General features: G+C 47.9%; 1 protein-coding gene across 3 annotated transcripts in view; it reads left to right on the top strand.

Moving 5' to 3' along the window:
* TDP1 (tyrosyl-DNA phosphodiesterase 1) overlaps nucleotides 1-23,824 on the top strand; it is a 50,365-nt gene extending 26,541 nt beyond the window's left edge. For 2 of the 3 annotated variants that reach the window (XM_081110848.1, XM_081110847.1), the window contains exons 14-16: nucleotides 7,738-7,840; nucleotides 15,344-15,452; nucleotides 23,475-23,824. In XM_081110848.1, coding sequence (XP_080966974.1) covers nucleotides 7,738-7,840; nucleotides 15,344-15,452; nucleotides 23,475-23,548 — 286 coding nt within the window. In that variant the 3' untranslated portion in view covers nucleotides 23,549-23,824. The remainder of the gene's footprint in view (nucleotides 1-7,737; nucleotides 7,841-15,343; nucleotides 15,453-23,474) is intronic. The other variant, XR_013997031.1, reaches the window with a different exon arrangement.
* The last annotated feature ends 287 nt before the right edge of the window (nucleotides 23,825-24,111 follow it).

The raw sequence follows: 24,111 nt of genomic DNA, 5'->3' as shown, positions 1-24,111 counted from the left end.
AAACATTCTTCTAAGCACATTGAGCTCGAGCTCTCGCTGACCTCACAGCAGTTCTACAGTGTAGCTGTCAGTCCCCCCGTACAGATAGGGGAACAGAAGCTCAGAGGTTAAACCAGTGCCCAAGAGCCAGGCACACCCTCCAGCACTGTGCCCTGGAGTAGTGAATACCTGAGTTCGGCAGGCGGGTGGCTGTTCATCAAATCCATGGTCAGGGAAGGCCTGACTGACGTGATCTGAAAGAAGGGTGGGGCCCTGTGGACGGGTAGCTGGGGAAAGTGTTCTGGGCAGAATCAGGAATATACTCATTGTGTTTGGCATACAACAGAGCGGTTTTGCTGCAGTGAGCGGGGTGGGAGGGCATGTGCGATCAGAGCCGTGGCTGGGACCAGACTTTGCCTTTTACCTGCTTTAGAGGCAAGATCACTACTGCCTGATGCCTCCTGGGTTTCCTGAAGCTTCGTAGTCACAGGTCTGTGAAAGGCAGCTCTGTGTCAAGGTACTGGATGATTTGAATAAATTAGAATTAGTGCTTTTTAAGCACTTGTTCCATGAGGCTTTCTGGAATAAGACATGGTTTTAATGTAGTTAGTTGGCTTTAGGTCTCACCTGATACGGTCAGGCCCACCCATGGTCATTCCAAACCATTTGATTAACTTAGTTGGCTGATTGGTAACCTAATCATGGGAAAGTAATCCCATCATGTTGACAACTTATGCTCACGCTGAAGGAAGGTCTTACACAGGGTTGATATCTTGGAGGCAGGGGTGGGAATTCTGCCTTGCACCAGCCTCATTGGTGTTTACTGCCCATTTTGGTTCATCCATCTTATTCTCCAGCCTAGATTTGAAGTAATTTCTTAATTATTATCTCTATGTTCAAAATTGAGGTTCACTTTCCGTAGTCAAGCAAAACTACCCTTGGATGTACTCAAAAGACTGAACCTCAGTTTCCTAAGGCTGTGTGAGAAATGAAGTTCTATGACTATTTGGAGACAGAGGAGGCAGCTTTATTGGAGTGAGAGAATAACACTAAGTTTTATAAAAGACTGGAGGGCCCAGTGCACGAAATTCGTGTACAGGATGGGTGGACCTCAACCCAGCCTGCACCCACTCTCAATCCTGGACCCCTCGGGGGGTGTCCAACTGCCTGTTTAGGCCCAATCCCGCAGGGATTCCTGTGGGATTGGGCCTTAACCAGCAGTCGGGCATCCCTCTCGCAATCCGGGACTGCTGGCTCCTAACCGCTTGCCAGCCTGCCTGATCGCCCCTAACCACTTGCCTGCCTGCCTCATCGCCCCTAATCACCTTTGCCTCCGCCCTTGCCGCCGTGGACATGACGCCTGTCCAGTCTAATTAGAGTGTTACACTTTTATTATTATAAATAGATAAGTAGAATGCCAAAAGATCTTTAAAAAACACTCATCACATATTTCCTACGGTGTGTGCGTAATATCTTATTAGCCTGTCATTTCCTTACCCATCATCAGTAGAGGGCATTGGCTTCCTGGTCATGGGGGCTTTGTTTTACCCAGTTGACATTTCACAGCTGTGAAAACTGGCCACTGAAAATCAGGGACTGAAATCTTATAAAAATGCTTATAAAAAAATGAATATGGTTTTTATCTTCCAATTTACTTTTCCTTTAAATACACATAAATCACAGTTTTCCATTTCCTCTCCTTCACTATATTGTGATTGGGGTGCTGACCGAAAACATTTTTCATAGATCCTGGGATATATTTTATTGTCTAGTTGCCACATTCCTGAGCATGGTAAAATCTGCACTAAAACCACTTTTAATGACGTTTCCATTTATTGGACTGTCTGCATTAGAAGTTTTTGTTCTCTAAGAGAAAATGAGCTTGTATTTCCCATACTTCTTTCCCTACCAAAATACTCATCCTGATTATTGGTAATTATTTGTTTAATGTTGGTATTTTCATTCAGACTAACAAATGCAGAGCCTAGTACAGTGCCTGGTCTATAGTAGCGCTGAAAATTTTGAATAAATAAGTGAATATCCCGTTTAATCTAACTCCCGCTCATTTTCTAGTAACTTCTCAGGTTTCAAGTTTCTGTTTTTCTTTGTTTGCTGTCCAGGACGAGTATGCTTATCCTTTAGGTCCATCTTAAATGTTCCCCTTTGAAACTTTTTCTAGCTCAGAAGACATAATTCATTGTTTTTTCCTTTGTGTTTATAGCACTTTTTGCTTGGTCCTTTTACATCTTTGTTGGTTCTTATGGGTCCTGTTTCTTCAATACAGTATGAGTCGCTGGAGAGCAGGTAGCAGGTCTTACCCATCTTTATATCATCAACATCTAATACTGCGTGGCTCATGCTTAGTGATCAATACATGTTTGATTCAGAGCCCTTTACAACACTGGTTTTTTCAAATAGGTAATATATGCACAAAACAGGAAGAGGGTGTGCAGAGAGGGCTTATCTTCCCTATCCTGTCCCCAGCCATCTACTTATCAACTTCACACCACACCTATGGACTTTAGGTTTAATAGCTCTAACCCCATCAACATTTTCAAACCGAGGTGTCTCAGAGGGTGATCTTATCCAATCAGGGAAGATACTATGGAGGAAAGAAACCCAAGTAGAGTCCAAATGTCCATGTCCTAATTTGGGATTGCCACTAACTAGCCTTGCCCCTTAAATTTTGGAAAAGTCATTTTTATCATCTGGACTTTTATCTTATTAAATGCTCAGAGGAGGGTGATTAAAAAAAATGTATATATATATATATATATATATATATATATATATATGGAGGTTACCTATTAAACTGTAGGATGTATTAAATATTAGTTAACAGCTTGGCTTTAGTTGCTGCTACCTACCACATTATTATTAAATTCATATTCGTTGGCCCTCTTGAGATTCAAGCAAGCAGCTTATAACTTGACTTGGGGTGGTGAACACACAGTACAACATACAGGTGATATATTACAGAATTTTGCAACTGAAACCCATATAAGTTTATTAACCAATGTCACCCCAATAAATTCAATAAAAAATAAATAACAAAAAAGCAGCGTATAAAACTTTTACCTGTTTTGTTTATAGAACATATTGATGTATAATATGTGACCTAAAGACTTGTCCATAGATATAGCCTTTTCTAAACTTAACGTGGTTTCTTTAAAAATTGCTCAAAACTATTCTAATCAATTAGAACTTATTAGATGTCATGTTGGCTGGCAGTTTTCTCTTTTGTCTGGGTCCTTTCATGGAAAGCTATTTATAGTTTTTGATCCTACCCTGAAATCATGCTGTGTTTGATGGCAGCCTGTTGTTATGGAAATTGCTGGGACATGATGACAAATGCAGCATTTAAGTTTTACCACCGGACTAAGCAGGCAAGAAGATGAGCTAGAAGAGGCAACCTTGGATGACCAGACAGTGCCTGGGAGTAACTGGCAAAGCCAGTGAGAACAAGTATGAAAGCTGCGAACTGTGGGTGGGCAGAGAGCCATCCTGATACAGTTGCCTAGCAACTTACAGGCCTTCCGGGATAGCTGGGATGAGCGGAGACGTTGGTGCTGCCACTATGAGGGAAAGGGAGACAAGTGCTTGACTCTGGAGCCACCGTGGCTTTCTGAGGAAATGTAAGAGGCATTCTGCTGTCAGCATAGCTGTGCAGTTCTTCTCTAATGGCTCTTCCTTTGGTTTGGGAACGAATCGCCTTTTTTCTCCTTTGCCCGAGTTTTTCAGTCCAAAATCAAATTGGATCACACGCACAGAACAGTATTGGTACATGTCATTGGGTGGATGGGTTTTTGTGCCGTGTTCCTTGACACCCCAGGAGTTCTGGACACCCCTTCCAGAGCCCACCACAACCGTGGATGGAGGGAGGAGAGTGCAGGCAAGTCCTGGTTCACCTAGAGACCCTTACTGACCTTTGCCGCTTAAATGCTTCCTTTGACTAAAGGACTGTCCGGGTTAGGTTTGGTTTGGTTTGGTTTTGTTAAACTCAAAGGACCGTTATAATAGATAATCTCCCAGGGCTCACTCTAACAAACATGTTATAGTCATTTCATTGAAAACTTTTCCAAGTTTTCATTATGCCTTTCCACCACAGGAGATGACCAAATAATGGAACATCTCAGTAGAAATTGAAATAGCAGGTTTTGGTTATCACATCGGTTACTGTTAAAAACACGGTGAAATTCTTTGGTAGGGTATGCTAAGTACCAATTTTTTTACCTGAAATTTGCCAAGCAACTTTTGATCCTACTTGACAATATTTTTTGTCATTTTGGGTTCGGGGTGCTAATGTCATGACTTCTGACGCCATGTAATTCCATTTGTGGGGTCAAATACAGATGGATCCTTTTGATGGTGGGGTTGACAGTGCAGCTGGATTGAAAGCCTTCTGAATTCAGTGTGGATTGGAAAGCGTTTGCTTAGGGTCATAACATGCCTGTGACTAAGGAAGTAAGTCAGTTTGCAAATAGATTTTTCAGAATGTGCTTGGTGATTTGTCACAGTCACTGGCAGAAGCCCACACCCAGGAATCTGATCTTCCATAGTGCTCTGCGCCGGTCTGTCTGGGAAAACGCGTGTCATAATCAATCTCATTTTTCTTTTCCTGCTGATATTTCTTTGTTAATACACTGTAGTCCCAAAAACACAACTGACATGTTGCACCCCCGTTGGTTAGTTAATTTTACATGATTTTTGTACACTGGCAGAATTGGTTTAATTTTAACCATGCTATTAAATTCCTGGCACCTTATCACTCATATTAAAAATTGGGAGACATGGCCTGGCCGATGTGGTTAAGTGGTTAGAGAGTTGGCCTGCGGACTGAAGGGTTTGATTCCTGGTCAAGGGCATGTACCTGTGTTGCAGGTTTGATCCCCGGCCCTGACGTTGGAGCACTACGGGAGGCAAACAATTGATATGTCTCGCTCACATCAATGTTTCTCCCTTTCTCTCTCTCCACCTCCCTCCCTCCCTTCCACTCTCTCTAAAAATCAATGAGAAAAAATATCCTTGAGCAAGAATTTATCAATAAAGGGGGGGGGGAGGATGGTTAAATCTGTATTAACAGGACCAATTCCTCTTGACTTCCTTTCCAAATAAAATAGAAGCTCACTATCTTTCTGCCGTGGGGACTTGTGCAAGGATTATGAAATCAGAGGCAGCTTGCTGGATAATTTTTAGACCCATCTGCCACCAACACTTCCTGGATTGAGAGGCCAGGTGGACCTGCCTTGCGTTGAATTCTATTGCTTGGTGAGCCACACCAGAGAAAAGGACCAGAGGTGCCCTCCCATAAATTCAGCAAAATATTGGTGATGTAAAGCTAACATCTAGTGAGCATCATTCATGTGCCCACTTGACTCGCCTTCTCTGACGTGAGGCAGGTGCGTTACCATATTGAGATCCGCCACATTGGCCCTAATTGTGACCAAACATGTGCGAGCTCAGGCTCTGCTCTTCCCCACGAACCCTGCTGTGCCTCTCGTGCTTGTCAACAATCAGACATTTTCTCTCGATTTATGATTTTAAAGTTTTTAATTTCTTATCCATAATGAACAAATAGTTTTGATAAATTGTATCTTCTAAGCCTTTGCACATTAGACTCTTTTCTTGAATTAATCACATGTTTTTTGGTTGCATAACATCTGCAGGATTCGCTCGGGAGACATCTGTGGGCTGGAGTCTCCACAGACAGCTTCTGGAAAGAGATACGGGCGTGTGGGGGAGGAAAGGGCTCACATAGCCACAGGGTGGGCAGGGTGAAGGCACTGCAGACAAGGAAATGATATTTGCCGAGATGTGGAGGCAGTCAGTAATTCAGTTCAGTTCAGAGAGAGGAGTCAGGAAAGGCATGATGGGAAATGAGATTGAAAAGCATTGCTTTGGTCAGACCACGGAGGGCCCTGTGTGCCAGGCCGTGCGTTTGTTTTGTGCCCAAGTGGAAAGGACGCCTTGATACTGAGAGCCAGTGGAGCAAGACACAGACCGAGAAACCAGAGAGGGCGCCGCATTTGGAGTCTGGGGAGAAAAGGACTGAACGAGGGAGATTGATCGGCAACGGAAAGGTGCTACAAGAGTAAAGTAGCGTGGTGTCTGGTTGTCCATGGTTGCCTGTGGAGCAGACAAGTCCAGAGGCCTGAGGTTTCTGAGCCCGACCGAATGAGGTGGACAGGAGGGAAGCGGGAGAGAGCTGGTTCAGGAGGGGAAGGCATGCTGATAGGCTCACTGTTCGGAGAATGGGGCGTGAGATGACAGTGTGACATCCCATAGGGAAATCCAGCTCGGGATTGCAGGTGCCGTTTGGAAATTGGATGAGGGGCAAAGCAGGAGAGGTCTGGGAGTCATCCTTGTCATGGCGATACCTACACTGGTGAGTGGGCAAGTCCCCGAGGGAGAGGAGGCAACAGAAAGGAGCCAGTGACAGAGCATGGATATAGAAGGCACGGAGTGGGAAAGGCAGCAACGGAGAGAGCAGCTGAAGAGGCAGGTGAAGGGAAAGCCGAGGAAGGGCGGTGCAGGCAGGTGGAGAGAACCACGCCCGCAGCAGAGGTCCGGGGCAGGACTCAAGCCTCAGCACCATTGACTCCTGGGGCCTGGCCCCTCCTTGTCGTGGGGACTGTCCTGTGCATTGTTGGATCTTCAGCAGCATCTGGTCTCCACCCACCAAATGCCAGGAGCAACCCCCTCTCCACTGTGACAGCAAAATATGTCCCCGGACATTGCTAATGTCCCCCAGGGGCACCAGTGCTTCCCGTTGAGAAACACTGGTCTAGAAGAATCTATAATAATAAAAGCGTACTATGCTAATTAGACCGGACGTCCTTCCAGGACGAAGCCAGGGCTGCAGCCAAGGGAACGAAGCAGCCACCAGGGCTGCGAGGGAGGGTGGAGGCAGCCGCCGTGGCTGCAAAGGCCTACTCTTGCATGAATCATGCATCGGACCTCTAGTAACAAATATTTAAAAAGCAGTTAAGGTCATTTGAGTGAATCAGACTACAGAGAAGTGAAGAGAGGGAACAGAAAGCTGCCAATATCTTGCCTTTGGCCCAGCAGGCCCCACCTCAGAACGAAAGGTAATAAGTTGTGTTGTTTCAGCCACTAAATTCGTGGCACGTTGTTAGAGCACCACTAGGATGATGCTTGAGAGCTCAGCCAGTCGCCTGTCACCTGGAGAGCCCTCCTAGTGCCTCAGACCCAGGCTCCTTCCCCCCGCTGCCTCCTGTGATTTTATCCATGTCTGTACTCCATGTCCCTGTAAGCATGAATCTGAGTGCACCGCTTTCTTTCTAGGTACAAATCCCAATCTAGTGCTTTTCTTTGGATTGAAAGTGGAGGTTAGCATACCTGGCCCAAAACAAAAGGCAAAGTGAGGGGTGTGGTGCTTAATAGTATATGAGATGATGTTGACATCATTTTTTCTTATTGCTACTTTTATATACAACAAAACCAAACATCCTGGCTACACCAAGGTCTTGAAAATTAAAAGGGTTTGGACAGGAAAAAAAAAATCTTTGTAAAAGGATAGTTGTTGTAATGGCTGTCCTAGGGAAACGCAGAGGAGGGTGAAGCTGTCCCACATGAGCAATTAGATTCCTCTCAGGGCTGTCATGACAGCTCTGCCAGGAACCGAATGAGCCTGATTGCGGCCACTCGTGTTTGACCGACACCCTTGCAGCTGTGACAGGTTGACCTGCGCTGACAGGCCTCACTGAGTGAGCTCCTCCTGTGTCCTCGTCCCTGCAGCGCCAACCTGTCCAAGGCCGCCTGGGGAGCGCTGGAGAAGAACGGCGCCCAGCTGATGATCCGCTCCTACGAGCTCGGGGTCCTTTTCCTCCCGTCGGCATTTGTAAGTTCACATTTTAAAATTTTTATTGATTTCAGAGAGGAAGGGAGAGGGGGAGACAGAAACATCAGTGATTAGAGAGAATCATCCATTGGCCGCCTCCGGCACGCCCCACACTGGGGACCGAGCCCATAACCCAGGCATGCGCCCTGACCGGGAATCAAACCGTGACCTCCTGGTCCATAGGTCGACACTTAGTCACTGAGCCACGTCGGCTGGGCATGAATTGGGTTTGTATGTTTTTTTCCGTAGTCGCGGTGACCTGTCCGAGGTTGGGGCAGGTTCTCACCCACTGCCTGTGCCGATGAGCAGCAGGATCACTGCTCTCAAGGACTGTATACCTGATTAGAGGTCAAAGGTATGGACATTATTTAAGTAAATGTTGTGAAACACGACACAACAGAGCATGTAATCTGTCTGAGGGGCTGGGGAAGGCCTCTTTAAGGAGATCACGTTGGACCATAGTCTCAAACATGGAGTATGAGCCTAACCCACCGTCCAGAGAGATGAGGCTTCCAGCCAGAGAGAACAGTGCATGTCCTGTCTGAGAGACAGCAAACCTCCGTGTGCCTGGGAAGGAGCTGGGGTGTGGGCCGTGGGCCCTGAGGTGGGGTTCCTGCTCGGAAGGACAGTGGCTAGTGGGACACCGTGTCCCCCGCAGGCCATGCGCAGCCACCCGTTTTTTAAGCAGGATCGCTGGTCCCATTGAGTCCATTTCCCGGGAATTTGAATCTTCTAAAAAATATCCAACTATGATTATAATTTAATTTATATTATTCATTGCGGATGCCATCAAAAGCATCTTACTTAAGCCCACTGTTATAAAATTGACTAGAGGCGTGATGCACAAAATTCATGCAAGAGTAGGCCTTCCTTTCCCTGGCTGCTAGCACAGGCTTCCCTCTGGCACTCTGGACCTGGGCTTCCCTCGAGCCCCAGCTTCGTCCGCAAGGTCGTCCGGAAGGACATCTGGTCTAATTAGCATATTACGCTTTTATGATTATTATAGATTATTACTGGATTACTGTTGCCACTCTCCCACTGCCCTCGCTCAGTGTGCAAAGTCATCCCAGGCCTTCTCTCTACAGCCATGACTGTGACCACCGTCATTCCCGACTCTAGTGCTGCTGGACAGTCTCTCCTTCTGGAGTCCCCGCTGCCCCTGCGTCCAGTGCACGCCGTCTCCTGCTGCGATAGCCTCTCCCTCTCCTCTCGGCCTCCACGCTGCCCTACACCCTGCTGCCAGGACGCCTTGTAGGCACAGATTGGGTCAGGTCGCCCATCGGCTTCAAATCTTGTGCGACAGAAGCCAGACTCCCTAGCACGGCCTACTTTCCTTCATGCCCTGACGCCTGCGCCCTCGGGCCTGGCCTTCCCTCTCGCTCCGGCCCTTACTGGGCAGCGGTGCAGAACGACTGGCCTCCGGAGCCGGGCCCACCTGTGCCAGTCAGGGTTCTTGGGGACAGCCAGTGGCTCGTAAAGCTGTGTTAGAAATTCTGCATCAGCCCTCGTCTGACAGTGGTTACAGCCAAGAACACAGTGTGTTGTAGGATGAGGTCGGTGATCTTCCTTTACCAGTAGGTTTCTCACTTCAGTACATCAGGACATGCCTTTCAATGTGTTAGTCACGTGTTTGCCGGGTAGATGTACTTAGTACCCACTTTGTAGTCGTTCCTCTGTCTGGACATCATCTAGAATCTGGTTTCTTGTGTTGAACGAGCTCAAAGGGTCTGAAGGCTTTTCTAGAAATAAACGATAAAGGTTTACTCAGGAATCTTAGGGTTCGCAAACTGGAAACAGGCAGAATCCCAGAGTGTTCCGAAGAAGAAAGAAAAGTGGAGAGTTTTTACAATAAGAACTGCATTCTCAGCTCTAGGAGGGGTCCAGGGTGGTTATCAGTCCCAGGTCAGGCGTCTGGAGGGTGGATTCCCAGTGGCCTGGGCACCTCCATTGGCCTGGGCACGTCCAGTGGCCTGCTAATGGCTGGCAGGTGGTCTGGGTGTGTGGTCCTCAGGGGGTGACCAGAGGGCTACCTGGCGGTCTGATGCATGTCCAGACACTAAAGCAAGACTGGAAAGTTCACAGGTTCACCTTCCCACGCTTTCAAAGCAAGAATAGAACCGCTTCCTCATGCCTCTGCCTACTTGATTTTAGTAATTTAGCAGCTTGACTACAGTGACTTTATTTTATTTCTTCTCTGTTCCTCGCTTGAGATCAGCCCACCTCTGTGCTTCTCAGGCAGCACTCCATGTCCAAACACCCACGTTTCTGAGTTACCAGCGGCGGCGTTGCTGAGTGTGTCCTTCCCCGCCGGCCGTCCTGACCATTGTGTTCCGAGAGGCTGACCGGAGGCCAGCACACCGTCAGGTTTTCTGTCCAGCACAGCACAGCCCCGAGCACTGCATGGGCAGTCGGTCACGGAGGGAACCTGCCGCTCACCCTTTCCCGCGGCCGCTGTAGGACCTGTCACTCGGGAGCCAGTGGCTGTGGCCAGTGGGGCAGCAGTCTGGTCTAAACACTAGTGGGCAGAGAGCCAGCTTTTCATAATAAAGATGCCCTTTGAAACCTCTGGGATTCCACTGGAAACTGACAGGTCCCTGGTAACCAAAAGTTAGTTGGTTCACATTTTTCTGCTTCTCGTAAGTGAATGAATCAGTAAGCACATCATTTTGAGATCAACCCAACTGGCCGTGGAGCATGGGTCAGCAACTTTTCCTTTGACTAGGAACGCTTGCAAGGGCTTTGGGGATTTATGTCAAGGTGCCTGGGACTGTGTACCCAGCGCTTCGCTAGTGTTGCTACATCGTAGATGCTTAATAACCTTGGTTAACTTAGAGAGTTTATTGCTTTGAGGTCTAATATCAAGGTGTTGGTACACGCAGACCCAGGGAAAAGCCCCAAGACTAAAAGTCTACTTCTGTAGAGGGCAGGGAAAGACCAAAGAAAGAGGCCCGCCACCCGGTCTGGTGATGAAGCTCACACAGTGGCATGTCTGGGGCAGCTAGACGAAACGGATGCCTGCACCGATTGGCAGGCCCCGAAGAATTACACAGGAGAGGGGGGGCCGTCGTGGGCACTAGTGCATGGATGCTGCCCGTTACGAAAATTGCTCTACACGCTTGACCAGTCACGACCGCAGCCTGTTCCAGGAACCAGCAGGCAGCAGGAGGCCTGGGAGGGGCTGATTGATGTGGGGATGAACATCATTTACGACCAGACCGTCTCCAAGGGGGTTGTGCAGAAAGCAACCTTCGTCCAGCCCAGGTCCAGCTTGCGGGACGGAGGAAGTCGTGTCCTGGAACGTCTCTCCTCCACGCCAGTGTGTGCAGTTTTTTGAGTTGTCCCTTTAGTGTAGGTGTATTTAACATTTAGAGTGGGCTAATTCATTTCTCGCCAGAAAACCTTAATATAGGAAAGATGGGTGATTTCAAGGGTCAGTAGCTGTATTCCAAACCCTAAGGATATACCAGGGAAATACAGGTATTTCTCATTTTGTGTTTAGTGAGCACATACCTTGCCTGGTGCTGGCTAGGCCCTGGACTGGAGCCTGCCTGGCACTTTGTGGCTAGAATTCCCCCTGCCTCTGGGAATAATGTGCGTAATCAAAACAGTTTCCTCCAGTCCAAGGTGGCTGCGCAGCACTGTGCTTGTGTCGGGGCTGAGACCCACCTCCACCCCGTCGGGCCCCAGCGCACTCGCCCCGGGGATGTTCTCTGTTTTCTGTGATCAGAATTAAAAAGGCTTCAACCAAATCCCCGAGAATTTTCAGTCTTCAAGTCTCTACTGTCTCTTCCCTCTGCTGTGGTTCAACTATTTTATTGGCTTTTGTTGCCAAAAATGGTAACATCATTCTAACTGTGGCTCTGGCTGGAAGAATACACACACACCCCTCAGGCTCACACACACACACACACACACACATACACTCCTCAGGCTTACACACACACACACACACACACACACCCCTCAGGCTCACACACACACACACATACACTCCTCATGCTTACACACACACACACACACACACCCCTCAGGCTCACACACACACACACACACACATACACTCCTCATGCTTACACACACACACACACCCCTCAGGCTCACACACACACACACACACACATACACTCCTCATGCTTACACACACACACACACACACCCCTCAGGCTCACACACACACACACACACACATACACTCCTCATGCTTACACATACACACACACACACACACCCCTCAGGCTCACACACACACACACATACACTCCTCATGCTTACACACACACACACACACACACACACAGCTCATGCTTACGCACACACACACACCTCATGCTTACAAGCCCTTAGGCTTTGGGTCCATTGCTTTACTTCTGCAGGCCTTCCTTCTCGCCAGCACTGAGCCCGGATTGTAGTTAACATCAGCAGTCTCGGCAGCAGCAATTCCACAAGCAGGTCAACAGCAGGTGGGGGGCAGAGACCACGATTCAGTCAGAGTCCTGGCGTCACAGCCATGATGCTGTCACGCGGGTTTGATCTCTAGGAGCTTCTCAGCCCCCAGCTGGACACACTCGGTTGATGACAGACGGTGTCCTGACTTACAGGAAGGACAAGACAGCCACCTCCTGCAGCCACTCCTTGTCCCTGAGTCCATCTTTGGTTAAGTTCCCTCCTTCCAGAAGGTTCTGCTTCCATTACTGCTTTACCCAGGAAAATGCATAGGGATTTACTGCTGGCGGAGTAACTAAAAATGTCACATCTCTAACTGAGATTTGAGCACATTTCTCGTTCCCTGTGACTGAGCTAAGCTGCTAAACCCAATCCGTCAGTGAGAACCGGCTCTTTTACTCCCGGAGCTGACGAAGGGAAAGGCCAGTGATTTCTCATGTGTGATGCATGTCCACTCTCTCACCTGGTGTTTTATAAACGTATTGTCTTCACCGTCTTTTTAAGTATCCCTGCCTGGGAGGGTGCCTTCCTCTGTTTCCTAAAGCGCCGAGCGATACCACTGTGACACATAAATAATGATAATTAGAAGACAGCTTCACGTTGTTTGACATCCAGATTGAAGGGAAAAGTGGTACTTGTTTTATATAGTTGTGATACCCCAGAATTTGGATCAGAAATGGCATTCAAGGGAAAAAGGCATATTGCTTCCTGTCTGACATGGATGGCTCAAACCTTCTTGTATGTGAGGTCGATACCACAAAATGGAGCCATCAGATCTGAAACCAGGCCCAGAGGCCCTTAATCCTTCACTGCAATGCACTTGAAAATCACAGACCTAAGCCAGGAGCAAAAGAAGAGAGAAGTCATTTTTGCTTGAAACTCCATAAAGTATTGAATAGGCATTAAATTCACATCGCTTCCAACTGCTGGCCTCTTTTTAAAAATGTCAAGAACAACGGTTCCCAGAATTTAGTTCATCCTGACTTCCTGCCTTAATATCGCCTCTTAAATTTGCAAGGAACTCGTCCTTTGCTGTGGCTCCTGGTGGGTGAATATGAGACCTTTTGTTTATTTAGTGGAAGGAATTTAGGACCAAGAATTAGAAAGCCAGGGCCAACTCCCTGCCTTGCCACATAATCGCCTGTGTGACCTTTGGGCACCCATGTAACCCCCAAATTTGTTTCCTCCTTTGCAGAGTATGAGTAATTACATCACAGGGAACACCCTGAATATACGTGTTATACTAATTGACTTCATGTGCCAGTTCTCTTTCTAACAACTTATCCTTGCCATAGCCATTGTATAGATGAGGACACCGAGGCCCAGAAAGGTTAAGGAACTGACCTAGAGTCACACAGCAATAAGGTACACAAGTAAGAGATTGTTAGGATTCTCCTCAGATCCGAAGGTCAAAGGGAAGATGTGGGAGAGACGCTGTGCTGGCTGGGGAGGAGGTGGCCCACAGCCCAGTGCTGAGTGGGAGGACGTGTGGGCGGAGGAGAGCTGCAGAGGCCTTTCCAGGTGTCCTTGGCTCTGCCCCCTCCCTCCTCTGCGCTCATAGGTCCCGGAGTTTTATTCATTGACCTTCAGTCTCTCTCACATCCATTTCTTTCTGCTTCACCACCCCACTCCCATCCAAATCATCTCCTCTGTATCTCGGTTTTTCCATTTGTTTCCCGTTCCTATTTGCGAATCCATTTCGAGTTTTCCAGCTCCAGCAATGCCGGCCCTTCTCCACTCTGAGCCCATCTGCCTTTCTAGTGGAACTTCTACACTCAAAACCTTCGGCAGCTCCTGCCCCTACATCGCATCCAGGCCGCACCCTGTAACCGGGGTCTTGGCCACTTTGGGTTGTAAGTGATGGGCAGCCAACTCGATGGCATGAGAGAAAGGCAGGCACAGAGGGCAGGACCCTTGCTTCAGGCAGGGCTGAAAGCAGGAGTCGGGCCGTGTTATGAGAGTTCGGTTTGAAGGGCGTGAGGGCGTCCAGCCACTCAAGGCTCACCCCTTACTAAAGGAGCTTCCGGCAGAAAGATGGCTCTTCCCTGACACCTGACTCCCGCCACATGCCATCCGAGTCCCTGTGGCCAGGGGATGGGCCCAGCTTCAGCCACAGTGGTCCACGCTGCTTCCCATTCCCACCCTTTCCCGACCGGCCCTGGCTGTTCTCTGCAGCGCTCCTCAGCCCCCCTCTTCTGTATCAGTTCACACACAACCCCCGACATGCCTGTCCTAGGCTGTACCCATGACCAGCCTCCCCGGCTAAGCTGTGTGATCACCAAGGCGAAGCACTGTAGTCCTAGCCCTTTGGGCTTCTAAGACATTAGCGCCGTTTGATATGTGGGGACTTAGATATGGAGGGTGGATATGCTCGGATGAGTGGACAGAAGGAATGAGAGGCCTGCAAGCAGAGCTCCAGGATAATCCTGGAAGGGAGCGGGGAGGTATGATCAGCGCGTGGCAGCTCTGGGAGAACACAGCCAGGGCCGCAGGCTCCGCCACCGTAACTCACGCCCTGATTAAGATCCGAAGTGAATACCCGATTCTCGAGTTCTTGGGATAAACCTTCCATTTCCATTGTGGTGGGTCTCGGAGAGTTTTCACTTTTATATTCCTGTCGCGTTATCTTGGAACGCTTTCCTTGTACATGGAAGCAACTTTATCTCTTATACCAGCGTGAGCAGCCTGTTACTATAGCGATGTTGAAAGCATTTGGAGATATTTTTATACGGCATCTTCTAAACACTCGCTGCAAACAGTACACAGCGGTTCGTTGAAATGGGCTGTAATATCCAAAATAGTTTTTCCTTGTGTCTTTATGTCCTTTATTAAACTTGTGCAAACTTGGCTATAATTTAATATCTGAGATTTGGCCCTGCCTTATTTCTAGGAAAGAGTCCTTTGAAGAGGGGGTGTAAATGCCTTTGGCCTATCACACATGGTAAATAGCTCTGAGATCACTTGAATTGTGTTGTGAGCACCCCAAAGACATGGTTGCTTCTTGAGGTCTGGCTTTTTCAGGGAATTGGGGAGCCATCATCGATTCCTCTGTGTCTGCAGGGCCTGGACAGCTTCAGGGTGAAGCCTAAATTCTTCTCGGGCAGCCAGGAGCCAGCAGCGTCCTTCCCTGTGCCGTACGACCTGCCTCCGGAACTGTATGGAAGCAAAGGTGAGACACGGGCGAAGGGGACCTGGGTGTGGGGACCAGCAGAAACAGTGTCGGGAGGAGCTGGGTCTCTCCAAGAGGCTGGTTCGTGGAACCCCTGGAAGCACGGGGTGTGGAGGCCCCGCTGCTGCCTGACGGGGGCCACTGGAGCCCCGTTCCCTGCACTCTCATCGTTATTGGGGACTACGGCGCTTTCATTTATGTGGGGCTCTACATCTATTGATATTTACTCTACCAGCTATTAAGACTAAGAAACTTGAAAATATGTGTATTAGTTGTTTTAAAGTAGTAACAAACCCATTATGATATCTACATATTTTTTTTACTATTTCCCAAAAACCGTGGGTGAGAAAGGTGACATTGTTTACGATTTTGGCAAATCTCTTTTCTACCCGGGTCCATGGAAGGCAGCTGGATTCCCACAGCTGCTCCGGTGTATGCCACACACCACAGAGCCTCTGGACACTGGGGAGGCAGGAGGGGCAAGTGATGGCTTAACGTGATGATGAAATAGTAGTCCGCCCCCAGTCTGCTGCCCTAGACTCTGACTTTCTCAGGGCAGTGGCCATGTGCTCCTCACAGTGAAACGTCAGTGGGAGGCTGGCAGGCTGGCGCAGGGGGCACCACCTCTGACCCTGCCCACAGGCTGCAGTTACGCTTGCCTCTGCCACTGAACGTCCGTCTTTGAGGTGAGTTCACACAGGAGGCGGCGTATGATCAGGTGCGGGAGGAACAAACTTGCCTCTACCCTGAAGGTTCTCCCGGCTGCTCTCACAGTGAAGTGGGCATGAGACAGGCTGGGAGGGTAACAGCCTAAGGCTGGTGCAGGGCAGTCTTCAAACCTGCCAGCCAGCGTCCCTGGACTGAGCTGAGAATCCCTCCTCCTCTGGCTGAGGCTGCGCCTGGCCTGTCCTTTCTCCCATTCTCTGTTCTTCCTGTTCCTTTCATTTGTTTGTTTTGACCTGAGTGCTCCTGAACAAGCATATTAGAGAGGGGGCTGGCTGGGGCGGGCTGCGATTGCCTTTGATTGAGGTCTGGCCTTGTACTCCCCACCGCAGCCCTTGGCTGGACTTCTACCTCCTCCCTTTAATCCAGATTTCCAAAGGACTTTGAAAGCAAGAATGAAAGAGGTAGAGGAGCCTTAAAAATATCCTGAGGTCCCTCCCATTCCCAATAGAAAAAGCATCCCAAGAATGGAAAGGTTGCGCGAGGCATTGTCTTAGAGCCGTGGTCGGCAAACCGCGGCTCGCCAGCCACATGCGGCTCTTTGGCCCCTTGAGTGTGGCTCTTCCATAAAATACCACGTGCGGGCACGCATGTACAGTGCGAAGTTGACTTAAAACTTTAAGTAAAGTTTATTAAGCTAATTTTAGGGAACGTTGAGGAGTGAAAGAAGATGTAGTGTCGAGGATGGAGAAAGGTAGGTTGAGATGGTTTGGACATAGAGAGAGGATGAACGAAAGGAGATAGACGAAACAAGTCTACAAGACGAGTGTGGATGGGAGAGTTGGAAGGGGTCGACCTCAGCGAACGTACCTCAATCAGATTGAGGACGTTTTTAGCAAAGGCCAGCTTAGGAGTACCCTAATTAAGTTAATAACAATGTACCTACCTATATAGTTTAAGTTTAAAAAATTTGGCTCTCAAAAGAAGTTTCAATCATTGTACTGTTGGTATTTGGCTCTGTTGACTAATGAGTTTGCCGACCACCATCTTAGAGTAATGAGACATCCTCCATCTGGACAGCATTCCCAGGAGATTGCTTCCCATCATTCCGCTGAGTTTTCTCCTTTCTACGCATTTCCTTTGAAAGATACGTACACGAGACTGGAACATTGTATTGTTCATCACTGCTATTTTACCTTCCACACTGCTTTACTGGCATGCGGAGTAATGCCAGGGATGCAGATACCGCCACGTCACATATAGTCAACGTTCAAGGGAGCCAGGTGCCCATGATAAAAACGCATTTTAGTCCTCACGGTGCTTTCAGTGGTTAGAGCATCGGCCTGCACATGGAAGGGTCACAGGTTCCATTCCTGGTCACAGGCACATACATACCTGGGCTACATGTGCACTCCATGCCCCTGGACGGGGTGCTCGGGGCGCGTGCAGGAGGCAACTAGTCAATCTCTCTCTCTGTTTCTCTCTCTATCATCAATGTTTTTCTCTCCCCCTACCTCCCTTCCACTCTCTCTGAAACAATGGAAAAAATATCCTCAGGTGAGGATTAACCAAAATAAAATAGAATAAATAAATAAAAATAAAAAGGCATTTTACTAAGACTTGGAAAAGTGAGTGGCTAAGAACATTTCAAAAGCACGTATTTGAAAAAGTGATTTTTGAGCCACTAACACATAATATGATCGAGTTGAGTCAGAAGACTGTACAAAAAATCTTAGCAATCACATACATAGCTCTGAACAAATTATAGTTCATTACAAGAGACCACCAAACCAAGAAACTGACCAAGTAAAGGAAAGCAAAAATGCAGACTGGGCTACAGGTGTACCTTGCTTCATGCAGTGCCTGCTGCTTTCTCCTTCCCTCCTGCTGTGTGCAGGCACTGTCCGGCGCTTGGAATATGTCAGTGAGTGAGACAGACACCAGTCCTTGCCCTCGCCAAGTTTACGATTTCCTCTTAACTTGTACTTAACCAAACTCATTTTGCTAATAGGCGTTGTCTTCTTAAAAGAAAACTTATCAAGCAAAATCACCAACATTGAAAAGTTTAACCTAAATTGTTCCTGTATGTCCCCCTTGCTGGGTGACCCTAAACCTGATAATAAAGTGAAGTAGAGGGTGTGTGATCTCTCCTCAGCGCCCTACCAAAGACATATCCCCTTTGTACTCCCTTATTGCCTTTATCCTTTTTATTATCTGATATATTACTGAGAACGGCGGAGTAAGGTTAGGTAAGGCCTATCTTCATGGATTTAAAGAATAAGTAGTTATGTCAAGTTTAAGAAGTAAGCAAGCATACAGGGCTTGGAAGGTTTCAGTTATGTTTTGTTTACTGTGTGGTCCCTTGCTTTTTAAAAATGCACATGGTATCTGGTATTCTTTTCTTTCAAATTTTTACATAATTTCAGATTTACAGAAAGTTACAAGAAAAAGTAGAAATAATTCCTCCACAGTCGTCACAGGCTCCCCAGTGTCAGTATTTATCACATTTGCATCATTCCTCCCCACTTCCCCTCCTATTAACTTTTTTCTGAGCCATGTGAGGGGAAGTTGCAAGCACCATGTCCCTTTTTCTCTAAATACTTCAATATATATTTCCTAAACTTAGACCTTCTCTTACGTAACCACAGTACTGGGGAGTGGACATTTTCTCTTTGTCCCTCTTAGTTCTTCCGGCTGGCCGAATAATTAAAATGACGTGAGACAGTTTAACAGGAGAAGGCAATGAAATTTAATTACATGTGTACATAGGGGCTCCATGGAAGTAGAGACCAAGGGCAGGCAACCCAGGCAGGTGAGGCCTCTATTCTGTCTGGAGTTAGGAGAAGGGGGGTTGTGGTTTGGGACTTCAGAGGGGAAAAAGGCAGTTCACATGGAGATAAAGCAAATGTTTGAACTTTCTTTAACAAGGAGACTTTGATCAGTGCCCTTGCTGAATCCCTCCCCGTCTATCACACTACATTAAACTGTAGGGTCTGTGATGCTATCTCCCTTCCTGGGGCAGGTCCTCTGTCTAAATTCTTTCAGGCAGTTGGAGGGCAAGTCAGAGATTTTCCCCTAATCTTTTGTTTCTTAAAAATAACCAACTTAAAATCAATATCCCAAAAGGCATATTTTGAAGTGGCAAACTTTGCTCCCCTCAGTTTAATTTTAAATAAGTTCTTACATTTAAATTTCAGTCTAGACCTATCAGAATTATTGCTAAGTAGTAGAGTTCAGATTCATAAAGTATTTTTATGAAGGGAACAGAAATTTAAGCGGTTAAAATCGTTGTTGATATGTTTCATTTTAATTTTTAACAACCTGTTTTGGGAAGATCTTTAGAATTAAGGCTTTTTTTTTTTTTTTTTTTTTTTTTGGCAGCCAAAAAACTTTTTTAGATATGCTTTTGGTCATCTCCTTTAAGAAGATCTATTTTTGTTTCATTGCACAAACAGAAGGCTGAAATTAAACTTTCAGCTTAGCTTTTAAAATGACTTTGTAATCAGAAAGTTTAAGAAAATCTAGACTTACCAAAGTAAAAAAGAGTCATTTATCAGATGATCTTGAAGTAAGTAAGTTCTTGGTAAGGCCAAAGTGAGAGGCAACAAGTGTTTGAGATACAGAAGAATAGCTGTTCTGGAAGCACTGATTCAGGCAGAAATCCAAAACGTGTTCCCAGTAGGAGGTGACAAGTTTTTATGAGAAAGGAAAGGGGAACAAGTACAACAGTGGAAGGAAGGAATTTCTGTGGGTGTTAATAAGCTAAAGAAGGAATTTCCACAGGTGCAAGGAAGCTAACATAGTGATGCTAATTCTTTGTTGTTGTTTTTTCCATTGATTTTTAGAGACAGTGGGAGGAAGGGATGGGGAGAGGGAGAAACATCTATGTGAGAGGGACACATAGCCTCTTGCCTCCCACATGCACCCAACCAGGGCCTGGAATCAACCCAGGTACGTGCCCTGACTGGGACTCGAACCTGTGACCCCTCAGTGCTCAGGCGGGTGCTCCAGCCACTGACCTACACGGTCAGCAGCGCGTGATGCTAATTCTAAAGAATGTCTTTAATTTTCAGTCTTGTAGTCGTAATGGCTGCTTTCCTGTTAGTTTTTCTAATGATGGTTTGGAGTGTGAGGCTGTTTAGCCCAGTCCCAAGGTTATTTTGCGCAGTTTCCAAGTTCCCTTGCAAAGAAGATAGTGGGAGATGTGCAGGTGAGTGTTCAAGCCTAGGGTAACGGAAAGTCATGTCCTTCACCCCAAGAGCCGTTTCTTCGAGGATTAGAGGAGAGAGCCTATTACCCAGCCAAATGGAGCAGAATCTTGTACTTTACTTGGGTTTGTCTGGTTGTTAAGAACCTATTTGGACTTACACAGCATGTCGGATAATGACAGTCCTCACCCACTATGAGTTTAGGATGGTGGTAATTATAATAGCAGCTAGTAATCTTTAAGTGCTTATGGTGTGCCAGGAACCACTGTTGAGCACTTGGCATGAATTAATTCATTGAGTGCTCACTACACTATGATACAGCTACTACCAATGAGGAACCCTAACCCTAACCCCACGAACTCCAGTTAACCCAGCTAAGGCCTCCTGGGCAGTCTGGTTCCTGCATCCTTGCCCCCTTTGCCTGTACACTGTAGCACTTCCCCATGGAGGGTGAAGTTGGAGAGTTACAAAGAGGTGGAAGGTGCATGCAGTCCCTGACGACAGGCGAGATGAGATAGGAATTCATACAGAGAAAGCCCCATAGCCATCCCCTCACCCAGCCTCCTGTGGGCCTCAGTGTGGGCTCCTCATGTCTCGCCTACACTGGGTGGCTTGTCACCTCCCTGGCTCTGGCCTCCATCCACTGGGCCATCTACACCCCCGCCATGCACACCTGATTTTGCCATGCTCCGGTTTTAAATCCTTCCATCGTATCCAGAAAAAGGACAGCTTCCCATCCCTTTTAGCCTGGGATCCCAGTCAAGATCACCTTTTTTTAATCCTCACCTGAGGGTATTTTCCCATTGATTTTTAGAGAGAGGGAAAGATAGAGAGAAACATCGATATAAGAGAAGCGTATAGATTGGTTGCCTCCTGCGTGAGCCCTGACCAGGGCCCGGGCCAGGGAGGAGCCTGCAGCCAAGGTATGTGCCCATAACTGGAATCGAACCCAGGACCCTTTGGTCCGAAGGCCGACACTCTATCCACTGAGCCATACCGGCTAGGGCAAGATCACCTTTTGAACTTGATAAAATGCATGTCACCAGGACCCAGTGGGGGGTGGGGGGGTGCATTGAAACAAGCTTTCTAGGGTTGAATGATTCTCACATCAGCTGGGTTAGGGAACTACCCATGCAGACACGGTGAAGTGCAGAATTCCAGCACCATGGATGCCTGCTGGTCCCTCTGCCCATCGGACTGGAAACTGGGTGGGCCTCAGCTTTGTCTAGCAGAGTGCTTGCTATCTACCCAGCACTCGGCAAATATCTCAGATTCACACATGACTGAATCACGGGACAAGTTCTCGATGAGATAGTGAGGCAGATTGCTGATGAATGCTGATTCCTAGTAGTGATGAGTAAAAAGACAGAATCACCACCCTCTCTTCACCTTTCCTGGTGGCCTTTTCTGTGGCTTTCCCCCAGGTAGTGACAGCCTGTAGGTGCGGATGGTTGCTCACTTATGAAGCAGAGCGTGACAGCCTGTAGGTGCGGATGGTTGCTCACTTATGAAGCAGAGCGTCGGATTTCACAGGCAGGGCCACTGGTGGTTGGCTAATTTCAGGGGAGGAGGAAATGCAGTGGTGGTCCTGACCCTCCTGACTCCTGGCAGGTGTTGGCTCACAAACCCTGCACTGGTGAGGAATCTCTAATACCTGCTCAGGTAGCAAGAATGGGGTGTCCTCTGCCTTGGGGGTGAAGCAGACCTGGTGGCAGCCAGCAGCGTTTGCAGGGAAAGACTGGTAATCAGAGAAGTCCAGCTGCAGAAGACAGGGCTCTGAGGGAAGAGGGCGGGGCTTTGGTGAGGCCAGGGAGTGGTCTGGAGTCTGGCTCTGGCCCTGGGCCTTTTGTGAAACCAGCATGTGCACAGGCCCGAGGTCATGGCTCTCCCACAAGCTTGGTAATTAGCAAAAAGTGTGTGGTTTCATGCTTTCAAACCATGTCAAGGCCAGGGGCAAGAGAACAGTGATCTGATAACTTGTTGCCATATCTCGCATTTTTTTCCTGCTTTTTTTTTAATAATATTTTAATTGATTTTAGAGAGAGGAAGGGGGAGGGAGAAAGAGAGACTGATTTGTTGTTCCACTTATTCGTGCATTCACTGATTGATTCCTATATGTGCCCTGAATGGGGATCAAACCTGCAACCTTGGTGTATCAGGACGATGCTCTAACCAACTGACTACCCACCAGGGCTTCCTGCTGTTTTACTGCTCGCTCTGCGATTACTCAACACAGTGCCGCTGGGAGGAGAGAGCAGCAGGTACCACTGTTTGCGAGGCGGCCCGAGCTACCATCTGCCTCTCGGGGAAGAGGGGAAGACGGTTGGCAGGGCAGAGCCGGTTTCATGGGCCGGTCCGTCTCCGCAGACCTGCTCAGCGGCCAGTTCACTGTCAGCACGCCAAGTTGTTATCTCATACTCACCAGGACAGTCACGTCAGGCCTTATTTTTAGTCCTCACATTGTATTTACTCCCTGTCCAGATCCTTGCGGTTCCTTGCAATGGTCTGACTCTAGCAGTAGTGCTATGTGCACACAGTGAGTGTTCAGATTTTTTCCATTTCTGAAACATCAGTTCCCAGGGAGGAAGAAAAGTTCATGTCTGTTGAGCATTTATAATATTCACAGGTGCTCTGTCATTTACACTTCACAACCATCTCCCAAGGATGCTGAAGTTACCAGTTCCCATTTCACAGGTGAGGAACCCAAGGCCAAATTCCAGATGCTTCCACGCGTGCAAAGTAGGGTGAAGCGGGACTTGAACAGGTGTTAGGTTCTCTCTCTGCTGGACACTGCCTTGCACACCACACGGATTTGTCTCATTTAACCTCCTGACAGCCCACGACGGACGTACTGATAGGGAAACTGAGGCTTGGAGAGGTGAAGCGACTTGTTGGTGTAAGTGGCAACCAGAATGCACCTGGCTTCCTGGTTCTGTGTTCACTAGCCCAAGTCTTAACCCGAACCTTTACTAAAATCCATTCTGTGAAATGGGCTATGGCCGGGGGTTGGTTCAAAAAAGGTTCTTTGCAGTTCGTACACTGCAGCACGTGAGTGGTTTTATCCGAGCTGGTGAGGGGATTCGGTAATCCTAGTCAAATGTATTTGACTAATCCTAGTATTACACAAATGTGATGTGTTTTTCTCCCCCAGATCGGCCGTGGATTTGGAACATTCCTTATGTCAAAGCCCCAGACACACACGGGAACATGTGGGTCCCGTCCTGAGGGGTGAAGCTCTGTGAACCCTGAGTGTTTGACGTGGAGCCCCAAACACTGGAGTCCTTGTTGGTACTGGGTGTTCGCGTCCCTCAAAGTGTCTCTGTACCCCTGGGAACTCGGCAGACGTCACTCGTGGAACATGGATGTTGGTCATAGTTGTAGTCATTGTTAACACTTCTCACTAAAAAAAAAAAAAGTTCTATTTTCTTAATTCCCTTTTCTATGCTGTACTCTGGAATGAGAGCTATTAAACTTCACAGTGTGACAAGAACATGTAGATACGAAGTTCTCCTGGTAGTGACTGGAACCTCGCGATGCTGTCGGCCTTCTGAATCGAGGGTTCACTGTGTGTGCTGGGTGCTCTCGGGAAAGGTGCTTTCCCACCCAGCCCCCTCTCCGCTGCCAGAGTGTCTTGGGGTAGTGGGCCCGGGGCTGCAGATTCCAGGCCTGTCACTGAGGCTGGTGGGCTGCCCTGCAGACCAGTGAGCCATGTGATCCCCAGCCCAGCAGTTTCCGGAGGCTGTCCGTCCTCCCAGCACCAGGCCAGCCCCTCACTGACTGCAACGGGT

The sequence above is a fragment of the Myotis nattereri genome (assembly GCF_964212035.1).
Source record: "Myotis nattereri genome assembly, chromosome: 1".
NCBI classification, from domain to species: Eukaryota; Metazoa; Chordata; class Mammalia; order Chiroptera; family Vespertilionidae; genus Myotis; species Myotis nattereri.
The sequence above is the reverse complement of the archived record's forward strand: the minus strand, read 5'-3'. Positions and strand labels throughout refer to the sequence as shown.